Here is a 26269-nt window from a genome sequence, read left to right as displayed (position 1 = left end):
GCCTCTTTTTCCCCCAGCCCAGCTTTGCCCCCACAAACCTTATGTGTCACTTGTTCCCCTTCCCTTCTGGATGTCTCTTTGTCCTCCCAACAAACATTCTGTGTCTCTTTCTCCCCTCTCCTCCCTCTGTCTATCTCCCCCCTCTCCTCCCTCTGTCTCTCTCCCCCCTCTCTTTCCCCTCTGTCTCTCTTTCCCCTCTCCTCCCTCTGTCTCTCTATCCCCTCTCCTCCCTCTGTCTCTCTATCCCCTCTCCTCCCTCTGTCTCTCTATCCCCTCTCCTCCCTCTGTCTCTCTTTCCCCTCTCCCCCCTCTGTCTCTATTTCCCCTCTCCTCCCTCTGTCTCTCTCCCCCTCTCCTCCCTCTGTCTCTCTCCCCCTCTCCTCCCTCTGTCTCTCTCCCCCTCTCCTCCCTCTGTCTCTCTTTCCTCTCTCCTCCCTCTGTCTCTCTTTCCCCTCTCCTCCCTCTGTCTCTCTCCCCCTCTGTCTCTCTTTCCCCTCTCCTCCCTCTGTCTCTCTCCTCCCTCTGTCTCTCTCCCCCCCTCCTTCCTCTGTCTCTCTCCCCCTCTGTCTCTTTCTCCCTTTCTTTTCCACGTGTCTCTCTTCCCCCTCTGTCTCTTTCTCCCTCTTTTCTCTGTGTCTCTCTCTGCATTGGCTTCCTGCAAGACATAGATACAATTCTGTTTATGGCTTTCAAATCTCTAGATAATGTTGTTCCCACCTACCTATCCTCCCTAATACACAAGTATGTCCCGTCTAGGCCCCTATGCTCCGCTGAAGACCTACGTTTATCCTCTATTCGTACCCCACCTCTGATGCTCTCATTCAAGAGTTCTCTAGTTCTGCACCGCTCCTGTGGAACTCCCTGTCCTTTTCCGTTAGACGTTCAACTAATCTCCCCTCCTTCAAAAAATCATTAAAAACTAACTTTTTCCATAATTCCCAGCATGGACACATCATAGAGTAATCACTACTACTATGATGGGGCTGTGCTGTGAATTGTGGGAACCGAGAGGGAGCATGGTAGTTAGCTCTGCCCCCTCCCTCAGTCCTCCTGTGCTGGCAGCTGTACTGCTGTCAGTATCGGTGAGTGTTCCGGCGGACCGGTTAGGTGGCTGCCCAGCACACTAACTGTTCCTCACAGCAGTCATACACCACATGAGATGGGGCCGCCGGCCGCAAGGTAACCCCTTCAGAATGTACACCTACATGCGGCCAGTGGCCGCGATATTATTGAAAACGGCGGCAGGGCTCCCTCTCTATAGGGAGTTGGAGTTGTGCAGCCCCCAGTTGCCGCGGCCCACCAGAAAATTTCCCGGTGTCCTGGGGGGCAAGTCCGCCCTGCACTTTACCCCACCCCCTCCAGCATGTAAGCTCATTAAGCAGGGCCGTCAACCCCTCTCTTCCTGTGCGTCCATTTGTCTGGTTACAATTACATGTTTGTTAGTCCACGCATTGTAAAGCGCTAAGGAATTTGTTGTCGCTATTTAAAAGGCCAATCGGAATATTAAGCCCTCTTAACTAAGCTTCCTTCGTTATTTCTCGCATGTCATGTATATACACACACATCTTAATTGATGACTACCCTCTGCTATCAAGCAGGGCATTCATATTGTTTCAATCAGGAAGCAGAGCCCCTTATTTTAAATAGCCCCTACACATCCACGCAATTCAATAAAAATATTTTGAAAATTGGGCACATTTTGAAACAATTAAAACTGCAAAAAAAAACCTGTTACAATTTGTATCAATAGAATCTATAGACAAGTATATAGATATAAAAAATTCCACTACAATAAGTGATATATAAGTGACAAAATATATACTTATCTCAGTATTTCAAAATAAAACAGCCTCCCAGGTCATCACCCAGATCGGATAACCTTTACACAGCAAAATATAGAACAACAGGGATATTCGGGATACGGCTGAAAGATCTATAATTGAAACATAAGAGTGTACATAGTGTAAATCTACATAGAGTAATTAGTAAGTGATCATGAAATGCACTCACGAGATGTAGATGAAAAGATCGCGTTTCAAAGGTGCCTCCCCCGGTAGTAATGGGGGGCTGATGCCTTTCTCCACTTGCTCCCGATAGTAGATGAGAAAAACAGGACTTCCAGGTGGTGGAAAAGATAAAACAATTTATTTGGGGTGAAAAGAAATCCCCCAGCAATAAAAATAGGAATACAGGCTTTAAAAAGAGGTCCTACGCGTTTCGTTCACCAATGGAACTTCCTCAGGGACCAAATAAATTAAAATTACATGTAGAAATCACAAACATGAAAAAATACAGCCTACTCCCACCCTCCCACCAGTCCTGTTTTATAGGGCTAATCCCTGAGTTGATTGATAACCATCTGGGCGTTCTCCTTTCTTTCCTTCCTCATTGGTGGAACAGTGGGTCCTCTCCAGCTGATTTCTTTCTGTGTTAGTTGAATTTCCCGGGTTCTGTACCGGCCGAAAGCCGGAACCGGAAGTGAACCTTCACTTCCGCGTTCCACTGAATCATGCGTTCCAGCAGTGGAATTCAAAGAGGTTAGGATATGTAGTAGTGTGGCCATCTAGTGGTCGCCAGAAGAACAGTCCCAGAGAATAGGATTTGTAAATAGATATGAATCTAACAAGAAAAAACATAATAACATCGGCAGCAAAAAGTGGAGAATAAATTTATGCAACATACATCGCTTATACACCTTGTAAATCAGTACAGAACACAATTCATATATAATTTGATATTAGAATATATAAATTTGAGAGAATGGTACTACATCTATGTGGATAATCTTAGCTAAAGTGCCCTATTTGTGCTCAAATATTTTTAGATTTTATTTGAGATTATATTAAAGTTATAAGAGGTTATAAGATATGCAATTTGAATTTAAAGTTATAAGATATACAATTTGAATAATGATAAATGTGAATTTGGAAGGTGATGTTTATAGTATACACATCTACCCTCAAAAAACTCTTTGTACGTGAACATATATTGGTCCCAGTGAAACACCTTGAATTGGGAAATAAGAGGTAGTGGTGATAGCAAATAAACGCAGACCCATAAACGCCTCCCCAACCCACCAGGTCGCCCAATTATAAGCGGGATCAATTCGATAACTGCTAATCTATCTGCCTTTGTAGACTCCTTCCTGCAGAAATACGCCCAAAATTCACCTTCCTATGTTAAGGATACAAAATCTTTTCTGCAAGAAATTGAAAATATTGAGTGGGATCCAGATTATAGTTGGGCCACCTTGGATGTCACATCCTTATATACAATTATTAGTCACTCATTAGGGCTGGAAGCGATTGATCACTTCATGGCCCAAGATCCCGATTTACCACAGGACCTAAAAATGTTCATTTTATTTGCAGTTCAATTTATTTTAGAGCACAATTATTTTTTCTTCAATGGTAATTTTTATTTACAGATCACGGGGACCGCCATGGGCACCAGGTTTGCCCCCAGTTATGCCAACACCTATGTCCGCAGATGGGAAGAGCTATTTGTGTGGTCTGGGCATGGCTGGAGGGAAAACCTGGTGCTCTGGCGGCGTTATATCGACGATGTGATCATTATTTGGAAGGGGTCTTCTAGTTTATTTTTTGAGTTTGTTGAATATCTGAATTTTAATCAATATAATCTGGTCTTTACCCCAGTTTGGAGTAAGGACATAATCAATTTCTTGGACCTGACATTGTTTAGTGAAGCTGGCCAGATACGTACCAAATGCTATTTCAAGCCAACAGACGGCAATGGTTTTGTACATCAGGATAGCTGTCACCATAAGCCGTGGCTCAATGGGATAGCTAAGAGTCAATTTACAAGACTCAGACGCAATTGCTCACATGACCACGATTTCCATACTCAATCACATCACATTAAAAGAAAACTACTAGAAAAAGGATATAAGAGAAATGCCTTGGAAAAAGAAATTCGTCATCTAACACAAATTAAAAGGAACAAGTTATTGGAGGACAAACTCACCCCTGACACTACAGATAACCGATTTAGATCTGCTTTCCTCACTCAATACAACACTGACCATAGGAAGATTAAAAAGGGAATACAAAATCATTGGTCAATATTATTACAAGATCCAGTGCTGGGAAAACATTTATCCCAACACCCCCAAGTGATCTTTAAAAAGAATCAGAATTTGAAGAATATGCTGGCCCCTAGCTACGCTATAAAACCTTCCTTTACCAACACCAATACGGGATCCTGCAGGGGATGTAATGTATGCAAAGCTTGCAAAACTGTGTCCATTGTGAGATCTGACACCTTTTCCAGTTACATAACAGGGAGGAAATACCACATCAAATCAGACATCAGCTGCCACACGGACTTTGTGGTTTACTTACTGCAGTGTCCGTGTGGCAGACAGTATGTGGGTCGTACCACGAGAATTTTGAAAGTTCGTATTCTTGAACACTTGAATAATATTAAAAAAGTGTTAACCACCCATTCGGTCTCTGCCCATTGCAGCACATGCCCCTCCTTTTCATGGAAACAGTTTAGATGTATGGGTATTGAGAGGGTTATGCCCCACTGGCGTGGGGGCGATAGGATTAAGAACTTATCCCAAAGGGAAACCTTTTGGATTCACCAATTACAAACATTAGAACCTATGGGATTGAACGTAGACATAGACCTTATCTGTTTCCTATAAAGTACAGTGGTTTTGTGGTCCCTAGATCAATATCCGTTCATATCCCCCTCAATCCATAATATTATCAATGGCAAGACACATTTAAGGTAGATATATTCGATATATTTTTCATATAGTGTCCTTCTGGGTTATTTTTATCATACCTATATTACTTTGCACTGATACCTAGGGGGCATCTGATTTAAGCCCCGACATCATATTTTACACATATTTCCTTGATAAGGAGATATTTGCTATCACCACTACCTCTTATTTCCCAATTCAAGGTGTTTCACTGGGATCAATATATGTTCACGTACAAAGAGTTTTTTGAGGGTAGATGTGTATACTATAAACATCACCTTCCAAATTCACATTTATCATTATTCAAATTGTATATCTTATAACTTTAAATTCAAATTGCATATCTTATAACCTCTTATAACTTTAATATAATCTCAAATAAAATCTAAAAATATTTGAGCACAAATAGGGCACTTTAGCTAAGATTATCCACATAGATGTAGTACCATTCTCTCAAATTTATATATTCTAATATCAAATTATATATGAATTGTGTTTTGTACTGATTTACAAGGTGTATAAGCGATGTATGTTGCATAAATTTATTCTCCACTTTTTGCTGCCGATGTTATTATGTTTTTTCTTGTTAGATTCATATCTATTTACAAATCCTATTCTCTGGGACTGTTCTTCTGGCGACCACTAGATGGCCACACTACTACATATCCTAACCTCTTTGAATTCCACTGCTGGAACGCATGATTCAGTGGAACGCGGAAGTGAAGGTTCACTTCCGGTTCCGGCTTTCGGCCGGTACAGAACCCGGGAAATTCAACGAACACAGAAAGAAATCAGCTGGAGAGGACCCACTGTTCCACCAATGAGGAAGGAAAGAAAGTAGAACGCCCAGATGGTTATCAATCAACTCAGGGATTAGCCCTATAAAACAGGACTGGTGGGAGGGTGGGAGTAGGCTGTATTTTTTCATGTTTGTGATTTCTACATGTAATTTTAATTTATTTGGTCCCTAATGAAGTTACATTGGTGAACGAAACGCGTAGGACCTCTTTTTAAAGCCTGTATTCCTATTTTTATTGCTGGGGGATTTCTTTTCACCCCAAATAAATTGTTTTATCTTTTCCACCACCTGGAAGTCCTGTTTTTCTCATCTACTATCGGGAGCAAGTGGAGAAAGGCATCAGCCCCCCATTACTACCGGGGGAGGCACCTTTGAAACGCGATCTTTTCATCTACATCTCGTGAGTGCATTTCATGATCACTTACTAATTACTCTATGTAGATTTACACTATGTACACTCTTATGTTTCAATTATAGATCTTTCAGCCGTATCCCGAATATCCCTGTTGTTCTACAATTTGTATCAATAACAGATTATTATCTATAGTGTCACAATATTTGACTTTTTAAAGGAATCACAATGTTTCTTCAATTTCAAAAATGAACAGGACACAATAGCATTATAATATAAATACTGTAAACACATCACACTGAGTCTTTGTACTTTGATGAATACAGGAAATTTTACAGAATGTCAACGTGGAGCTGGGGGGAATCAGCATGTGGTATCATTGCTAGACATGCCACTACAAGTTTGATAAATAAACCTATATAATACATCCAGTTGTGGGAAACAGAGTGAATCATTTCTACTGGTAAAACATCCCGACCCCACCTCCCCCTTTTTTTTTTTACATTAGTTTATAGTTTAAAACATATCGGCAAATGAGAAAAGACAAAATAGCCAAACTGGAAAAATTCTCCAATCAGCTAGTACGAGATTTTTTTTCCCCAAGTCAGCTAATTAGGCCTAAAATTTGGAAATCTCTTGTCATTTTTTTTAACACCTCCAGGTTTAGTAAATAAACTACAAAATTATTTAAAATAATGTAATCATCCAGTTCTGCCCCTTCCTTGAAACAGGAAGCCTCAGGCTGGGCACCATTTATAGGCTCAGAGCATCAGCTGACGCTGTCAATCTATCAGTGGTGTCAAGTCCAAGGTTTCTGATTTCAAGTCTTGGACCTAAACATATGTGGAAGGGGCAGAGTTGATCAATCCCAAACTGAAGACTTTGAAGTTAAACTGTTCCTCAATGGTTTAACACATGATGGTTATGGACCTCCTGTCACCATTAAAACCTTATAATTAAGTTGTTATGGTGCCTTGAGTGTTCCTTTAAACTTAACTTTAAAGCAAATAATCTTACTCTTATTTATACTCCCCTAGATTTTCTCTTCTTTTTTATTTTTTTTGTATTTTTTTTATTTGGTAGCCCAAAGTTTGGTTTATTTTATATACAGAAGACTCATTCCCCAAAACAGTGACTACAATTGGTCAGCATTTTCTCTTGTCTTAGCTTCATTTCCTGGGAGTAGAATTTTTATATTACTTTGTTCTTTGCAATACCTCACATAGTTGATCATTTATACTGGCTTCCGTCCAAATAAACAACGCTTCAACAACATTCACACTAAATTATCTCTTGTAGTAATTAGAAAATGAATGGTGGAGGCTACCTGCTCGTTACTGTTTAGATTATTAGCAGACTAAAAATAACTTATATTAAAGATAAAACTGCATGCCATATATAAACTGCATCACATGCGCAGAGGGATTTATTTGCGAAACTTCAAACCCAGACATGTAAATATTAGAAGGACATTGTGGACTCTCCACCATTCATTGGATTCATACAGGTCTACCCAACTTGGTAGGTTAATCATTGCTTGCCCCAACTACTGCATTGCTAGAGTCAGCAGTGACACTTTGTTCCGAAATGACATGCCTTTAATTCAATTTGAATTAATTTGGGTTGAGTCATTAAAGGGACACTGTAGGCACCCAGACCACTTCTGCCCATTGGAGTGGTCTGGGTGCCAACTCCCACTACCCTTAACCCGGCATTGCCGCGCATGCGCATTAGGTCTCCTCGGCCGGTGGGCGGGATCAGTCTCGCCCACCGGCCGAAGTAGGCAGAAGGTGGAGCGGCGGGGGAGGAGCAGGCAGCGACGTGGGACATGTCGCTGCCTCAGGCAAGTAAGGGGTTTTCACCCCTTCAGCAACTGGGGATTGGGGAGTGGGAGGGAGAGGAATCCTGCAGTGCCAGGAAAACGAATTGTTTTCCTGGCACTGGAGATTCCCTTTAAACATTGGGGTTGCCAATAAACAATACATTTACTTGATACTTAGTCCTGTGTTCGGTGGACTTTGCAGCCCATGTTATATTTAAATAGTTTATGGCAACCTTGTTACATGGCTGAACCAAAATATTTATTAAATACATACATCTACAGTACAACGTCATCCTTCATTCAAATACTTTTTACTAACAATCCTTATAAAATATTTATGGAGCTCGTAAATCGTTTACTACAATAAATGCTACTATCCCTGTGATTGATTTTTTTTTTGCATAATTACAATCTTTGTCAATAATATTTGTTGGACAAAGCAGGCAAAAAGTTGAAAAATAAACATGTTTTCAAATACCCTCTTTTTTGATATCTGTAAGGAACAAATGGTATTCAGAACGAAAATTTGTTATAACATGCATATTTTAAGTACAGTCAGTTGACTGTCAGGGTTTCTAGGAAATTTAACATACTATTATAGAGGACTGTGGAGGATGGTTTCACAACAAAATAGCCAGAAATAAAAATAAAGATCTGTTTATATGGTTAATCAGGTGTGAATTTGGCAAGCCCCCCCCCCCCCTTTTTTTATGTACCCCTTCTCAATTGGCAAATTAAAATGATGTCAATGTATTGTACACACATATTAAATTACATTCTATAAAATAATCACTGTCCTGTGGGATGTAGTTCACTTGTATCCATATGTCATTTAAATTGGCTGTTTTCGTGATTCCAAAATAAAAAAAATACCGTATATATATATTTTTTTCTCTACAATGTGAAATATGAAGACTAGGGATGCTGAATATTCATGGTGATAATCTGCGAAGAGAACCTCTATTTGTGTGTAACTAATTTGCAGAGATTTTTATGCAAGAGATCCCAATGGCTTGAAGGCTCAGAGATCAGTTGCCATGGAAACTGCAGCAACATACTCAGTGTGTTTCCTCGGAGATAAAGTACCTTCATTAAAAATCTGAGCCATTAGGACTGCTGCAACACAGATTCTCCATGTCTTACTACAGAGCCTCAACCATCTGCATGGGGAGGAAATACATAGGGGGTTTATTTACTAAACTGCTAATTGTAGAGAACTGAAAAGGGAAATTTATATGTATTAGGCCAAAATAAAAATAATGGAAAAAAATTCAGCACGGCTGTTTTTCTACCTGACCTAATTTTGAAATTCCTTGGCCTAATGTCCGCTTTTCCCAGTTTAGTCAATATCCCTGTTCTGTAGCTTCCTTGTTGGTGGATATTTCCGATTTGAAAATGATAGGTACATCTTTATCCTGATAGACATGATTGAATCCTCGTTCCCGAAACACATGTCAGTTTGATCATAATTAATTATGAAAGCATATATATATAGCATATATATATATATATATATAGACACAGAAGGTAATGAGATTCGGCTGTACATAGTCTAAAACAGGAACAAAAGAAAGTACATAGTGTAATACTGTAAAACAAGTTATAGTGCACTGATGTAGTAATACACTCACAAGATCGAAATGAATAATGCGCCAGAAAAAGGGTGCCTGCCCCGATAAACTTGGGCGACTGAACACCTCCACTCTCCACTGGAACTCCAAGCGGACCAAAGTATGGAATGAGACTCCAATTTAGGTATGGGTAAAATAAATATGCAAATTTATTGTAGGAAAAGGGCCATATACATTAGCCACAATAAATAAAATAAAATGAAACAGAAAGAAGGTCCTACGCGTTTCGTTCCTATAAAAAGGAACTTCCTCAGGGACCAAAAATAAATAATATAACAGTTAAAAGCAATCAATACAGAAATGCATACAATATTCTCCCCCCCAGCGAGTCTCTATAAGTAGGGCTGAACCCTTAGTTCATAGGTGGATCCAGTGGGAGTTACCGTTGATTCTATGATCCTATTCAGTTGTGGAGTATCCAGGGATCCTGTTAAGGTGTGGAGTGGGTGTTCCATCGGTCTTTCTTGGCGCAAAACGGTGGAACCGGAAACCGGAAGTGAAAGTCCGTTTACGCTTCCGCGTTCCACTGACCTGTGCGTTCCAGCTCAGTAATGAAGAACAATTATACATATTGCCACCTAGAGGTCGCCCAGTATATAGCGGTCCTAATGTTAATCAAAATGTAGCAAGAACATGTATAACAGAAAGTCTCCTAGTAGAAAAATAAAGTTAATTACAAATCTAAATAATCAAACTTAGAAAACACAAGATACATAAGTCACATTATTATTTCCCTATCACCTTATTTTTATATTAAAAATTAGAGAGTGTCTCCAAGTGCATAGATATAATCCATATAAATTGCCAGTATCATAAACTCTTAAATGTGACATTTAATGTTTGACTCTATAGACCCAATAGGTGGGTTATCTTTTTTCTTTTGTATTTTTATAAATTTGTTTATATGAATTTATTTTGTAATCCCATGTATTTATGTGTTTCATATATTACAATGTGTGAATTATTAATATCATTTATAGTGTGAAACATTACAATGTTCCTGAATGATCTATTGACATCCATATAGTGCTTTCTTTTTAAATGTCCTTAATAAAAATTGTTCCTGAAAAATTATAATAATATAGATCCATCAATCAATATATAGATCCATCAATCAATATATATATATATCCCATATTCAAAAGACAACAATCAAGATAACTTGCATATTGCAAAAACCTCCAATATATACAAAATAGTAACAATGATTTTATGAAAATATATAATATATAAAAATAATATAATATATGAGAATATAAAAAATACAAAAAAGAAAGACGAAAATCCCTCCTACAAAGGCACTGCTGTGGGACAAATGGAAGAACTAATCGAGAAAACACATGAGATCTATATCATGATTACGGTAAGTCCTCTTGGGTGAAGAGTCTGGAGTTTATGAATCCAGAATGTTTCACGTTGTGCCAATTTCTTTAGTCTATCACCTCCCCTCCAATAGGGTAATACTGTTTCAATTCCCACACATTTAAAGTTAGAAAAGGAGAACAAGGGACAGGCATTACAACGAGTGGGCACAGAATGGGTTATAAGCTTCTTTTTTATATTATTAAGATGTTCCATAAATCGTATCTTTAGAATCCTTTTCGTGCGCCCTACATATTGTTTGCCACACGGACACTGCAGTAAATAAACAACAAAGTCCGTGTGGCAACCTGTATCTGATTTGATGCTATACCTCTCTCCTGTGCTGAAGCTAGAAAAGGAATTGGTTCTAGATACAAGACTGGTGGTACAAGCTTTATATATATAGCAAACTGAACGTATTTAAGGATTAGAGCAGAGATTGATTGACCATAACTGTTCAGTGTTGTTGATTTTCAATTGTAAACCAAAACCAGTACAGGCTGTATCTGCTAGGGTAATAAACTTGTTTACTTACAAAATCCCTTCTAGGACTAATTGTGAGTTTGGAATAGAGAAGTTGGGGGAGGGGAGGTACCCCATTTATGGCTGGCATTTATGGCTGACGATATTTGGATATACAGACACTTTCTGTTTAGAACCAGGGGACTGTACATCCCAAGTGTTCCTATTTAGAAAGGACAGTGCTCACTTTGATGTGTCCTTATTAATTTTGGTGTACCTGAGTGTATACCAGAGCTTTGCAGCAATTAAAAGCACTGGTAATATGTCTTTAAACTACAGTAAATATGTTTTGAAATCTGTCTATGCAAAAAAAAATATTTTGGTCTTGCCTTTAAAGTACATGTTTAATCACAAATATGGTCATCAGTAGGTCACAAAGTCCTCCAAAAAAAACACAAATCCAGTCACATCCCCTAAAATGAAAGTGTACCTTGTTAGACATGCGGTGTGTTTAGTAATGTGCAATGCATTCTCTAGGCCATGTTGATGTAGGCCTCCAAAAAAACATTGGTTCTAAGTACAGGTGCATCATTGAACAAGATTACAATTTAACATATCTTTGTATATTTCTGACCTTGAAAACTGGATTTTGAACAAAATGTGGGTCATCTTGGTATGCATAACAATGTTACACAAAAAATGTAGTTTTCAAATAATCATAATAAAATATTGCAGGTGGACCTGGTCTCAGATATTATGAGGCTCAGTTTGTTGATACTATTTTGTTAGTCAATTACTTGCTGTAATAAATCCCAATATATTTACTAAGAGGTAGAATATGGGACAAACCTGTCTAACGCTTCATTTATTTATTGCATTACAGTTATGTATCAAAGAGTGCAAGATCTCCCTGGCTGAGATAAGTTTGCTCTGATCAATAGTTCATTAATTGTAGAGGGCATTCCACTCATTTTTAGTCTCTCTCTCTCTCTCTCTCTCTCTCTCTCTCTCTCTCTCTCTCGCTCGCTCGCTCGCTCCCTCGCTCCCTCTCTCCCCCTCTCCCTCTCTCCCCTCTCCCCCCGGCTGTGGTATTGGTGGTAACGCTTCTTATGACTTTTATACGTCCATGAACACAGTTATCTGTAACTCTCTAAATGTGTGGGGCTCCTAATGCAATTACTTTTAACACTTGGCATGCTGTTTGCTAATTGGACATTTTACTTTACAGTATGCCAAGTCACAGGAGGTCAAATTCCAGAAATTATATTTTTGATGGAATTAACAAACCTGCACTATAGGAAGATCTCATGGGGTGATTATTATTCTCTTAATACTTACTACGAAACTAAAAAAAAAAGTATTGTATGGGGTCTAGTTACTAAACAGTGACTTCTGGTGACTGAAAAAACAACTTGCAAAACTCCGCTCTTTTATCAAAATTCTGTAACTTGTGTTTTGCGAACTAACCCCTAAAGAGTTCATGTTTTTTGACAATGAAAGACAACATGTAGTCTATGTCATATTTATATATAGTTCTCTTTAGACAGAGAACTATTCAGGCGTTGGTAGTGGACGTTCACTTTGACAGAGAGAACTTTTTACTTTGTCTTTTTCATTAAGGATAAAAAAAATTGGAAATTATTATCCAATTAATTTTTTTTTTTTTTTTTTGCAGATGCAGTAGATAATATATTGCTTGTCAGGATAATAACACAAGTAAATTGTTGAATAATGGGAAAATATGTTACTGTGCCTGGATTTTAAAACATATTTGTGACCTTTAGAAACCGCATTGGGTTTTACCCAAGTATTAACAAAGATTAACTACGATGGCAAACTCTCCATCAGACACACACCCTCTTTTCACCCTCATTTCTGCTCTTGTCACCTTGTAAAATCATGAGACAGACTTCTGAATAGCAGATTTCCTTCCCAAAGAGATTTTGTGACAGTTGGATAAGGCACAAAATGCAGAGCCTAGGCACACCTCATGGCTGCAGGTTTTATTCCTGGAAGATTAAGCTCAACATTTCATCCTCCTGAGGTCAGATAAAAAGGAACACCACTAAATGAGGGAAAGGGTATCTATCTATCTATGAGATAGATCCTGATTAGGTTTAAAAGAAACCTGTAAGCTAAAAAGCTTTTTGGTCACTTTGCATGAGAAAAGTACCTGAAAAAACATTAAATATTGATAGAATATTCTTTATGGAATACCCTGCCTACCGCCATCAGACTAGTCTTCAATCGTTTAAGAAGTGTCTTAAAACCCATCTCTTTAGGAAAGCTTATGGCCTCCCAGAGTAACCTCTACCTCCCATACCTGTCTCTTGATCTCTCCTAAAGGGCAGCACTCTACTCTCTCCTCCAGCCCTGCTTTACTCCCACCTTATTTGATTGCTATTTCCTGTCCTATTTTGTTTTATACCCCACCTCCTATAGACTGTAAGCACGTTTGAGTAGGGTCCTCTTCAACTTATCGTTCCTGTAAGTTTTCTTGTAATTATCCTATTTATAGTTAAATCACTAAATTTCATAATATTGTAAAGCTCTACGGAATCTGTTGGTGCTATTTAAATGGCAATAATAATAATAATAATAGAACAATTGACTTCAGTGACAGACAGTGTATTGTCTTGGTAACCCAACTCATTAAAGTGACACTCCAAACACATAAAGCACTTTAGCTATGTTTACAGCTGCAGGGTTAACCCTAGATGGACCTGGCACCCAGACCACTTCATTGAGCTGAAGTGGTCTTGGTGCCTATAGTGGTCCTTTATCTTTCTATAGCACTGAGCTTCTCCTGCATGCAGTGCTTTGGGTTACAATAAGGGATTCTGGGAGTTGTAGTTAAGTTGATAGCTTTCTTTTTTTTTTTTTTTTTTTTTTTTTTCCTCTCCTTTTTCCTTTTCTTTTCCCTTTAATTATGTCTTTATTGAAAAAGTTTTTCATTATTATTTAACATAGACAACAAGTATGCTGAAACTAATACAGATCAACAAGTGTACACAAGTATCAAACAAATACATAAGTGATAGATGGTACATGATCAAACACAGTGATCGCATGTTCAATTATAGACCCGCATGACAGCATACTAACATAGATTAACCACGACAAAACCAAAAACAACAACAACAAAAAAAAAAAAAAAAAAAAAAAGAAAAAGAAAAAAAAAAAAAAAAAAATTTCCTTAGAGCATCTTTTCAAACAACTCCCTTTCCATGGACTGAGGTTATTGGCTTCTGTTTTAATTTTATCCCTTCTTTCTCTGTCTATGCAGATATCTAATTTAACCATAGGAGAACTATCCAAATAATATATTATATTTGTCTAACCATTCACAATACCATCTCTTTTTCTTAGAAGTAAAAGTCGCATTATTGATCAACTCATATTCCATTGATAATTGGAATCTAATTTGGTCTATCAATAGTCGTTTGTCAAACGACTTAGATACTTTCCAGTGTCTTGCGATAATGATTTTAACCGCAATCAAAGAATGAATGGCAAAACAAAAATCTCTTTGTGAATCTAAAGACATATTCAGATGTAAAATAGCCGAAGCAGCATTCTCCGGAATTCTATTTGTAGTCATTAATGAAAAAATATTAAACGCCCAAGACCAAATAGACTTAACAGCTGGACATGTCCACCAGATATGTATGTACGTACCTAAATGGCTACCACATCTCCAACAAGTTGGATCAGAAGAGTGAAACATTTTAGCTAGTCTAGCAGGTGTATAATACCATCTATAGAGAACTTTGAAGTGGCATTCCGACAGGTTCAGACAATGGATATATTTATTCACCCGAGTTAAAGAGGAATTCCAATCGTCTAAAGAAATTTGTAGTTCTAAATCTTGTTCCCACTTCTTAATCAAACTATATGGGGACTCTTTAAGAAGTTCCAGCATTGATAAGGCGACAGCCATGCTTTTTTTAATGGGTTGAGAGTTAAATATAACTTCCAACTTTTTCGCATAGATAGAAGACGATTTGAGCCCATTTTTATGAATATAGTTTTTTATCCGTAGATAAGTAAAAATTTCCCTGCGTGGAATGTGGAAAATATCACTAATGCTCTGAAATGGCAAAATATTATCTCCTTGCATAATTTGTGAAAACTTTATTCTATCAGCGTTAGCCCAGTTCTTTAAAGAGAGATCTTCTATAAGAATTTGCAGTATGTCTAATGTGCATGATTTGGGTATCATATTTCCTAGGGCTAGTTTTTTCTTAATTAGTAACCACTCTTCTAGAATTTGGAATAGTATCGTTGAGTTCTTAAACAAATTCATTAGAGAGTTCTTTGTAACTATCCACATCGAATGTTGCAGTCTGTCTGTTTGGACCATTTCAGATTCAATATTATACCATGGTTCTAAGACCTGCTCAGGGTCCTGAAGGAGGTAGATATGTCTAATGATATTAGCATGATAACTGTAGGTAATACTAGGAAAGTTTAAACCCCCGTTAGACAGTTTTCTAGTTAATATCTTTTGAGCAATTCTAGGTTTTTTATTATTCCAGATAAAATTATTGAAACTGGATTGAATCATAGCCAGCCAGGGCCCAGGGACTTTGAGTGGAATCATAGAAAATAAATATAGCCATTTAGGCAATATATACGCATTAATAATATTTATTTTGCCTTGCCAGGAAGTTTCTAAATTTTTCCATCTTTTTAGTTTGAGATTCATATTTCTCATAAGGAACATTATATTCCTCTCCATTATAGCTGTCACTTTGGTAGTTATATATAGTCCTAGATAATTTAATTCCAAGTCTGTCCATACAAATTTATAGGCGTGGGCTAAAGTGTTTACCAGGTCGTTGTTCATATTCACATACATTACTGTGGATTTGGTTATATTTAGCTTAAAGTTCGAAATTGTAGAATATTTATTAATTTCGATCATTAAAAATTTTAGAGAAGACTCTGGGGATGTAAGAGTGAGTAACGCATCGTCCGCGTATAATGATATTTTAGCGTCCATCGAATTCGTATGGACACCTTGGATCAAAGGATTATTCCTAATATTGATTGCCAAGGGCTCAATAGACAAGATATACAGCAGGGGGGAAAGAGGACATCCTTGTCGTGTACCGTTTTTAAGTGCAAACCACCCTGCTGTGATATTTGGTCCTACCGTTCTCGCAGTGGGGGAGGAATACAGAGCCATGATGGCGTCGTGTATCCATCCAGTGAACCCAAATGCAATAAGAAGTTCGCTAAGATAACCCCACCCGACCCTGTCAAATGCTTTTTCGGCATCTAATGACAGGGCCAGGAAGGGAATCCGATATCTGTTGGCCCAGTCTAGAGTGTCAATTATTCTTCTAGTATTGTTTGATGCCTGCCTACCCGGGACAAACCCTATCTGATCTGGATGGATCAATGTCGCAATAATAGTCTTTATTCTGTCAGCAATTATGGCCGCATAGATCTTCATATCCACATTAATCAAAGCTATAGGTCTATAATTACTAGGGTTGTTACTAATTTTATCAGGTTTCAATATCGGAATAATATTAGCCTGTAGTAATTCAGTTGGAAAAAATTTGTTTAGAGCTATTTGATTAAACATGTCTGTTAAAGGATTAATTAATAAGGACTGCATCTGTTTATAATATAAATTCGTAAAACCGTCAGGGCCTGGTGTTTTATTAATAGGGAGTCTATTTATTTGGAATTTAACTTCATCGGCCGAAATAATCTTGTTTAAAATTAATAGATCATGCGCTGAAACTTTTGGGATCTGCGTGTCCGCTAAATAGTTTTGAATATCCATTAGATTAGGGGACATTTTGAGGTTATATAGATCTTCATAAAATTGATTGAATCTCTCCCCTATTGCAGCGGGTGTTGAATAGACCTTTTGGCCATCTATCAGTTGTTCTACTCGATTTTTCGCGTGGTAATTTTGTAGTCTTTTTGACAAATTTTTATTAGCTCTATTACCTGTACCATAGTTTTTTAATCTTAGTTTGTAAATATTTAATTTAATTTTTTCTTCCACTTTTAAATTAATTAGTTTTTGTACATCATTTATTTTAGTTTTCATTTCTGCAGATGGATTTTGTTTATTTAGCTTAGACAAGTTATAGAACTCGATATACAGATCAGATAGGGTCTTACCCTTCATAGACCTCGTTATATGGGCTAATTTAATTAGATAGCCTCGCATAACTGATTTGTGTGTACACCAGTTATTTGCCGGCGATGTATCAGAGGAGCTGTTTTCTAACCAAAAGAATTTTAATAATTGGATTAATTCTTCCTTATTTTTCGTATCATTGATAAGAGCATCATTCAGTCTCCAAGTAGTACGCACCCTAGAAGATCTCTTGCCAAAATCTATTAGAATGAGACTATGATCAGACCATAGACTCTCTTTAATTTCGATTGAATTACATAAGGGTATCGAATTTGCATCTAATAGACATAGATCAATACGTGAGTATGAACCATGCGCACACGATTGGTGGGAGTAGTCTTTTTCCAGTGGATGTAATAGTCTCCAAATATCATGTAAATTATATTGTTTACAGATATTATTAAATTTTTTAGACTGTTTGACCATTCTTTTATCAATTGAAGTAGTCGGGGTATATGTCTTATCCATTTTAGGGTTCGCCACACAATTAAAATCGCCAGCTATAATTAGATATCCCTTAGATACTTTATCAACTCTATCCATTATAGATAGAAACTTTGTCATAGGGTCAACATTCGGTAGATAAACATTTACTAAAGTATAGGGCAATTTATCCATTACACAAATGATAATTATATATCTAGCTTCTGGGTCCAATTCGATATATTCAATTTGCAAATCTATATTACTGTTGAAAACAACTGCAACTCCTCTTTTTTTCTTGTCTCTTAAGGAAGCATGAACTATATTATTAAATTTGTCTCCACCCCATCTTTGCTTAAGACCCTGCAACCAATGTGTTTCCTGTAGGAATGCCACTTGGATGTTATGTTCCCCAAGAGTATCATATAATCTGCTCCTTTTTTTATTGGTATTTAAACCTTGGACATTTAACGATAGAAATTTTAACATTTCTGTTTGTCAATAAGATATTCGAATATACTTATATTTAAACCCCCAGTATCCATATACAGGAATTTTACTGTCTTTTGTTGTCCTGGATTTAACAAAAAATTCATATGCTCTATAAAAGGAAAAAACAGACACATAAAAAAAAAACAACACGACAAAGCACCAGACTACACCAAACACGAACAAGTTAAAATTGGATCGGAACAGATCCATCATCTTCATCCAGCCGATGGCTAGAGAAAACGAGGAAAAAAAGAAAAAAGGAAAGAAAAAAAAAGAATTAACCGTAGATCTCTGATAGTGATAGAGATCAACGGAAACAGTGTAGTATCACTACACCAAGAGGAGCAAGCCGGCCACTAGGCCCAGAGAGCTGTCCTAACAAAGTCAACTATAAGTAATATATAGATGAGGAGAAAAAAAAAAAAAAAAAAAAAAAAAAAAAAAAAACACACTTGTCAAACAAAGCTTATATCATAATTTGTACATTGTGTGTCCCCGAAATCTACATCGTGACCAATTTCTTAAATTATTCTATTGTTAAAGCTATTATTCTACTATTGGGGCTATTATATAGCATATATACTATTCGTGATTAGCCAAAAATGTTTATTAACCTCGTGAAGATATTCACACATATCCTATTTCATAAAAAGTATATCGCTATACTATATTGTGTTATGTCGTTTTATCAATGTGTCCCTCTATTATATTGTATTGTGTCATTTTATCCCAGTGAAACCGAATATACCCGTGGGAATCCTTCTGCAGTAGTATTAACTACATAATAAGTAACTACTTATATAATTGTGACATTACACACGTAACTGTTGTAGAGAAAAAAAAAAAAAAAAAAAAAAAAAAAAAAAAAGAGCCATCTTAATATTAATTTGACCTTTTATACACCTAATTTACAGTTACCTTCCCCCTTCTTTCTTCAATATCTCATTCCTCCACCCTGTCTTTTATATTTTGTTTGTGCACCTTTACTATTTCCATTTTCTCTTTACCTTTTAACCTTGCTCCTGTCTTAAAAGTCAAGCATTCCTTTAAAGTAGTGTCTTTTTAAATTAAATTCAACTGTGATGCACCAACCATTTACTAACACACGTGAATTTACCAAATTATCAATAGATCCCTCAGTATTCAAAACCTATAATAAGGCTTGTTATCCTCAGTGACCATTTCATTAGGCTCTTCTAGGGGAGAAATGTAAACTAAAAATTTCTTTTCCTTTTTTCCTTCCATTTCTCCCTTTTCTTTCCTTTCTTTTTCTACCCATTAACCCTGAGGGGGGAGGTTATTGATAATTCTTAACTATCATTGCACCCATAAGCCCTTGACAATTCACGTTGCCCGAAGGGCAGCGTGAGAGAAGACAAAAAAAAAAAAAAAAAAAAAAAAAAAAAAGAGAAAAAAAAAAAAAAAAAGCATATATATTCCGGTTTCCAACCCCAACCTTAGCCCTTAGATCATCTATTTACAAAGTCAAATTGTTCCTTTTCAGCCAGTCTATTAATTTGGTATTGGACTCAAATAGCTCTCTTTTCCCTTCGTATGACAGACTTATTTTAAGAGGATAGAGCCACCTGTATTTTATTTCATGTCGTCTGAGAATTTGAGTAGCTGCGCTAAACAATTTCCTTTTTGTTCTCGTATCAAACGATAGGTCCTGAAACACTTTTACATTTTGGAAACACCCCGAGGTTAACTGATTCTCTCTTGCAGCTTTCCAAATTTTTTCTTTGAAATCATAAGTAATAAAGCGTACAATGATGTCTCGCGGAGCCTCGTTCTGAATGGATTGAGGTTTAAATAATCGATGGCACCTTTCTATATAGTGATTGTGTGAGTTGCACTCCACACCCAGAGCTGAAAAATATTCCATCAAGGTTTGTCTTAAGTCTTCCGTTCTTCCCTTTTCTGCGATATTCCTAAAGCGCAAGTTTTTACGTCTGGAGCGGTCTTCAAGATCATTCATTTTAAGTTCCAGATCTGCGATCTTATGGTGCGCCTTTTGGCATTCTTCTGCTAAATTTTTTACAGTGAATTCCAAATCTTTAATTTGATCTTCAAATTTATCTATTTTTGTCGCTAGTACATTTATTTCTTGTTTTATTTCTGATTTTATTTCTGCGGCAGTTGCGGCGAGTTCCATTTTTATCTGTTGCAGATTGTCCTTTAGGGTAGAGCATAGGAAAGTAATTGTTAAAGGCTCCTTATTGGGCTCTGAATCAAGGATTTCCAAGCTGGCATCAGTATCATTCATCTTCTGTTTAAGACTTTTATGTTGAGGCGAGAAATATGTTGACAGAGATTTGTCCTGGGATGTATCTTTTTTCTCTTTCCTCATAGAGGATTTTGAGTCTTGTGCCTTTTTAGCAGCCATAGTATGGAATTACCTAAATTACGGTCCCACCAGTAATAGAAAGGCTGGCTTTAATAAAAAAGTATATAAGCTGACTTTACAAAATATATCCCCCAGGTGGGATAAGTAACCGGACTAAATATCTGATAAATGAGTATTAATTCACAAAAGGAAAACCAAAAAAAAAGTTCCTTTCTTTTTCTCCTTGCCCTTTCCCTCCAATTATTACAACTGCAGCGTTGTATATCAGTATTTTATGTCAGCAGGTACCACTCAAAAGTAGAATAAACTGCAGCCTCATATTATAGCAGCTCAGCGGCTGATTTGTATTTCTGCGGCTACAGATTAAATTAAATTGAAACAGCAGATTGAGACAGCTCGGCGGCTGGTATATATTACCACAGTAAAGCGTCGCTGAAGATCCGGCTGCCCCGTATCAATTTTCAGCGTGGCTGATCATTAAGAGCTGGGACACGGAAGTCCTGGAATCCAGCATGGTTAAAAAGCTGGCTGTCCCTCTGCTGATTGAAGGCTACGAGCGGTCAAACTGCCACCGATATATTACCAAATTTTCTGCAGTTCTAAATGAGCCCTTTCAGTTGATGGCATACGGTATGGGAGAAAAAGAGACCTGGTTCTTCTCGAGGTCGACTCCCGCCGGGCGCACCATTACATGGCGGGCCGCCCCTCCTCTTCCGTCATCACGCCGTCAGCGCGTCAGCACGCCTCAGCACGTCTGCACGTCATAACGCCTCCGTCCTAGTCTCCCCAAGATCAAGTTGATAGCTTTCTACTGTAGAAAGCTAGCTACTAAGCAACAACTCCAGAAACTTGCATCATGATATCATGCACAGCAGTTTTTTTGAGCAAAAAGGGGACAATGCAGTTTAGGAGAGCTGGGCAGATAAAGTGAGTTTTGTTAAAATAAAACTTAGTAAAAAAAAAAAAAAAACAATCCTCAGATAACACAGCATAGCTAACTGTACATAATATATACATTGCACCTAATGTAAGTGGATATTGAGCATGCAATGCCCAAATAAAAAAAAATTACTGTTTAGTAGATATAACCCAATATAAAAACTTACATGCATTTAATTATGCATTTTTTCATCAGAGTTATATCTAAAAACAGCTTGCAAAACCTGCAGCTCTTGTCTGCTGCCTTTACAAGCCTTCCCCTTCTAACTCCGCCCGGACATTCCGTTTCTGTCCAATCACAGACTTCCCAATGCAGCTCAATGAGAAGTATTTGCAAGGCAGTAGCTCTGGGCAATTGCTGCCACTTGAGTTCAGTGCAAATAAGCTAACCAAACAAGGAAATGGCAGAACCTATTGTCTGCTTGAAAAGCTAAGGGGGTGTAACAAATATAATTTATAAAAGTATCAATTTCTGTTGAAATCTGCACTATTTCCAAATAAGGGACACTCTTCACACATAAAGATTGTCAGCAAGCTAAAGTGCTTGAGAGGTCTGGAGTGTCCCTTTAAGTTTGGGGTTGGTGGCATTGGGACAGAATTAGAGCTGGACCTTTGTAATCATTTAGTGTGACTTTATGGCAAGTGACATTTACAAGGTTATTAAAAGTGATTTTCAAATTTAAGGTAAAAAATAGCCAAACTGGGAAAAATCTCCAAGTCAACTTTGCTTTCAGTTCAGATAATATGGCCTTAAATTCGAAATTCACTTTGCATTCACTTGGAAGCCTAACTTTAGTAATAATCCTGTTACACTCCATTTTAATAGCAGATGTATTTCACTGATTAACCCCTTAAGGACCAGACTTCTGGAATAAAAGGGAATCATGACATGTCACACATGTCATGTGTCCTTAAAATAAGGTGATACAAACACCTCAACGACTTCCTCTATTTATAATTTAAATATCTTCAATTCAAAGATCTTGCCTTATGTGGAACCCAGTGGGATTCTTAAAACCTATCAATATAAACACAACTCCTTGAGATACAGTGATGGCCAGATGTTCTTTTTCTTTAAATAAATTAGTCCTCAACAAATTCATCGTCTGAATGAGACCTGATCTGCATTTGGGGGTTTATTATTGAGACCTCGGCCATGGAGCTTCTGGCCTTCAAGATTTAGGTCACCCTGTCCCCATCTCATTGCAGAACATGTTATATCATCCCTTCACTCCCCTCTTCTTGTAGGTTTCCAGTTAGTGCTCTTGAGCAATACATGAATGACAAGTAAGGTTAACACCTCTTGCAGTTTCATGCCTTACAAGAAACCGCACAAATCCTGGAGTAAAATACGTTCATTAAGAAAATCTTTAGCAGAACGTGCAATAAGAAGGCTTGTCTAATGGGCAAAGGAAGCTATTATGGTAATTATCAAGCTGCATCAACAGTGAGATCAATTTATCCCATAATCATGTGAATTACTGCAAAAATCTTAAATAGAATACAGCTATATATAACATACAACATGACAAACCTTTACACATCAAAAGAGCAGATTTCAATTATTTTCTCTCTATCCTCACCCTGATTTTCAAAAGTGTTTTATTAAAAAAGAAAACTCAGTTTTTGCTTTTTTTTTTGCTTTCTTTTTCTTTTAAGCAGTTATTAAAGATTGTTTTTTTTTTTTTTTTTTTTTTTTAGAAAAACAATCTGCAGTCCATAGTATTTACATTAGGAAGTCATACTTTTCTTCAAGGACAGATGGCTTATGTAGCCCTGTTGAATAGGCAATGCTTCTCTGTTTATTTGAGAAGAACATGCAATATATTATGTTTCCTCTATTAATACAAATAATATAAATTAACAAATATTATCAATAAGGGTCCGAATGACCTGCATTCATGGGGATTTGGGATGCTTTTGTGACAGAGTGCGTAGGACATATTTCATAGGAAGGATATGATAACCTTGAAAGAGGGATATGCAGTATGTTTTATGCATTTCTGGAACACATCCCCATTAATTTGCCTTCTGGACACAAACTATTTAGTTCTTATCTCCTATATTGCTCAAATCACATACATATGTGCACTATTTAAATTGAGAATAATTCATTTTATATGACAAATGATTAACCTGTATATGCTATGATCTCTCCTATAATGGATAAGTTTTCATGTACATTAAACACATTATAGAATATAACCCACTATATCTAATAATAGATGTCTTATTTTCTATATTCCTCTTGCACGGTCCCTTAAACTTGGGCAGGTTGTACCCTTTTCTATGAGTATTATATATCTGTGAAATTATTTGTTGCATTATGTATTAGACAATTGTTGATAATTCGAATATATCTCTTTCTTTTATAGACAATGGTATCTCCATATCACATTGAACATCTACAGGTGCCAATGCCTGATTAAACTACTGTCAGGACACATCTAATAGAAAATCACCTACTGCACAAATGTTAGCACTTGGTCTACCATGCTGGCACTGCAACCAGTTTATCTATCGGATGAAGCTTTGTCTGGTTTTGTTTCAGTACCATGGTTGTCCTTCAAGAAGATGTCAACAAAAACCCACCACTTCTCTACTGTCCTGGTGTCCTACATCCAGCATAAAGGACCTCTTGACATAGTCACCAGTATCACACCTGTTTTTTTCCCCCACTGAAGGCCCCTATTACTGGACCATGAAGGTTGTTGGAAGAGGTGAAATACATGCAGAAAATACATCAGTGGATTTTAATGTAATCACCTTCCCTCCCTCCTCATTAGGACTTACAGCACCTATTGGTTCAAGGCAGGAGTAATGTAGCTACACATTGACTAGCAAGAAACTCACACCCAGTCTGCAGGTTGCTATAGTGAATTTTATGAGCTAGAAGATAAAATCCCACCCATCCATCGTGGGAAAAATATATTTTTCTATGCGATTAAGCAAAAATAAATGGTGGTAATCTGTTTTGAGTGTCAGAGGTATAACTTTCCTTTTGGCACTCAAAAGGTTATGCTACCAATGAAAAGAAGGTCCATGACCCATGACTTACCCTTGCATATCTAGAGGAGTAGGGGTCTTCAAACAGAGCCCATATCCGAGGTTGCCATCTCCTCCAAAACCCTCCAGACTTTCCATCGGGGGAGTCACTTAGGGCCAATCTCTTAGTCATCTCCAGCTCTTCTTCTCCATCTCCTGAGTCCCCTGTACCATCCACGTCTCCATCATCTGCTCCATTGTCCACAGGTCCACCACCAAAGCTGTCCAGGGCTTCCTCAGCGTCCCGGTGCTGCCTATAGGTCATCCAGCAGCAAGGCTCCACATCGGTCTCATCGATGCCCCAGAAAGCCAGCTCCTCCTCGTACAGGGGGCCACACACATCGGCAGGGCAGTGCAGCTTGCCGGTCCGGTAGTAATTCAGGATGTGGGCGAACACGGCCGGGTGTCTGTCGAAGAAGAACTCGTCGGTCCTGGGGTCATAGTCAAAGTGGCTGTGGGCATCAGGCTCTGCCAGCCAAGCCAACCTGGTGCCCGGCAAGGTTCGCAGGGTGCTGCGGTAGGTCTGATGGCGAGTTCCTCCCACATTTATCACGATGCGATCTGTCTCGTCCCCTTGGCCCATGTCGCCTCTCTAGGCATGTCTTGCCGGGGGATCACTCATCGGGTCCCACCATCAGCCCGGGGCCCTGGCAGGAGCTGGGTGTCCAAGAGAAGCTGAGACTCACAGCTTGAGGACCTCTGAGGGGCAGAGCTTCTTCTCATTTGCTTGCTGGTTCAGATTGGTGGAAACGTTGTGACAGGTCCCCAGGGTTTGACAAACCGATTTCCCTTTCTTGTCTGGGGAGGGGGGGAGATGACTCCCTTTTGCTACAAGTGCACTGCCTTCCCCAGCAGATCCTCTTCCAGACCTCCAAATCAATCGATGTGCCCAGATCAGGCTGAGCCATACAGCGGACACAATGTCGTCTAGTCCCAGATCCTCTTGGAAGCTTTGTTACATTGTATCACATTGTGAAACGTTTAGTAACCCTCTGCTGTCCTAAAATAGTCTCACCTCAACCTGGGAGCGTCTATCTTGGTGACACAACTGTCTCTGGTGCTGTTAGTTGGGCATCTCCTAGTGACACAGCTGTCTCTGGTGTTAGATGGGCATTTCCTGGTGACACAGCTGTCTCTGGTGGTGTTAGATGGAAATCTCCCGGTGACACAGATGTCTCTGGTGGTGTTAGATGGGCATCCACTGATGACAGAGCTGTCTCTGGTGGTGTTAGATGGGCATCCACTGATGACAGAGCTGTCTCTGGTGGTAGATAGACAGGTACAGGTGATAGTGGGATCTTGTGGTGCTAAATAGACAGCTCCTGGTCACACAACAGCTTCTGATGGTGGTGGGAAAGGAGAATCCTGGTGGATTTAGATCTCCTGGTGTCAGTTGTCCCTGGTAATATTAGATGGATATTTTCTATGGAAAAGGCTGCTTCATGTGGAACATCAGCTCTTGGTGACCCAGCTATCCCCGTGGTATTAGATGGACAGTTCCTGGGAAGCGGCTGTGGTGCTGACCGGACAGCTCCTGGAGACACACAGCTGTCTCTCAGGGTGTTCATAAGACAGCAGCTCCTGGTGACACACAGCTGTCTCTCAGGGTGTTCATAAGACAGCAGCTCCTGGTGACACACAGCTGTCTCTCAGGGTGTTCATAAGACAGCAGCTCCTGGTGACACACAGCTGTCTCT

The 26269-nt window shown here is 38.3% G+C and overlaps 2 protein-coding genes across 3 annotated transcripts in view; one reads left to right on the top strand and one right to left on the bottom strand.

The window, feature by feature from the left end:
* The window catches only part of SERGEF (secretion regulating guanine nucleotide exchange factor), a 265437-nt gene extending 240842 nt beyond the window's left edge, over positions 1-24595 (top strand). The window contains exon 12 of the mRNA XM_063437926.1: positions 23903-24595. Coding sequence (XP_063293996.1) covers positions 23903-23928 — 26 coding nt within the window. The 3' untranslated portion in view covers positions 23929-24595. The remainder of the gene's footprint in view (positions 1-23902) is intronic.
* KCNC1 (potassium voltage-gated channel subfamily C member 1) overlaps positions 1-25171 on the bottom strand; it is a 165465-nt gene extending 140294 nt beyond the window's left edge. Inside the window, exon 1 of one of the 2 annotated variants that reach the window (XM_063437925.1) lies at positions 24586-25171. In XM_063437925.1, the coding sequence (XP_063293995.1) occupies positions 24586-25155 (570 nt within the window). In that variant the 5' untranslated portion in view covers positions 25156-25171. The remainder of the gene's footprint in view (positions 1-24585) is intronic. The other variant, XM_063437924.1, reaches the window with a different exon arrangement.
* Positions 25172-26269: the final 1098 nt, after the last annotated feature.

Source organism: Pelobates fuscus, chromosome 12, assembly GCF_036172605.1.
Source record: "Pelobates fuscus isolate aPelFus1 chromosome 12, aPelFus1.pri, whole genome shotgun sequence".
Taxonomy (NCBI): domain Eukaryota; kingdom Metazoa; phylum Chordata; class Amphibia; order Anura; family Pelobatidae; genus Pelobates; species Pelobates fuscus.
The sequence above is the reverse complement of the archived record's forward strand: the minus strand, read 5'-3'. Positions and strand labels throughout refer to the sequence as shown.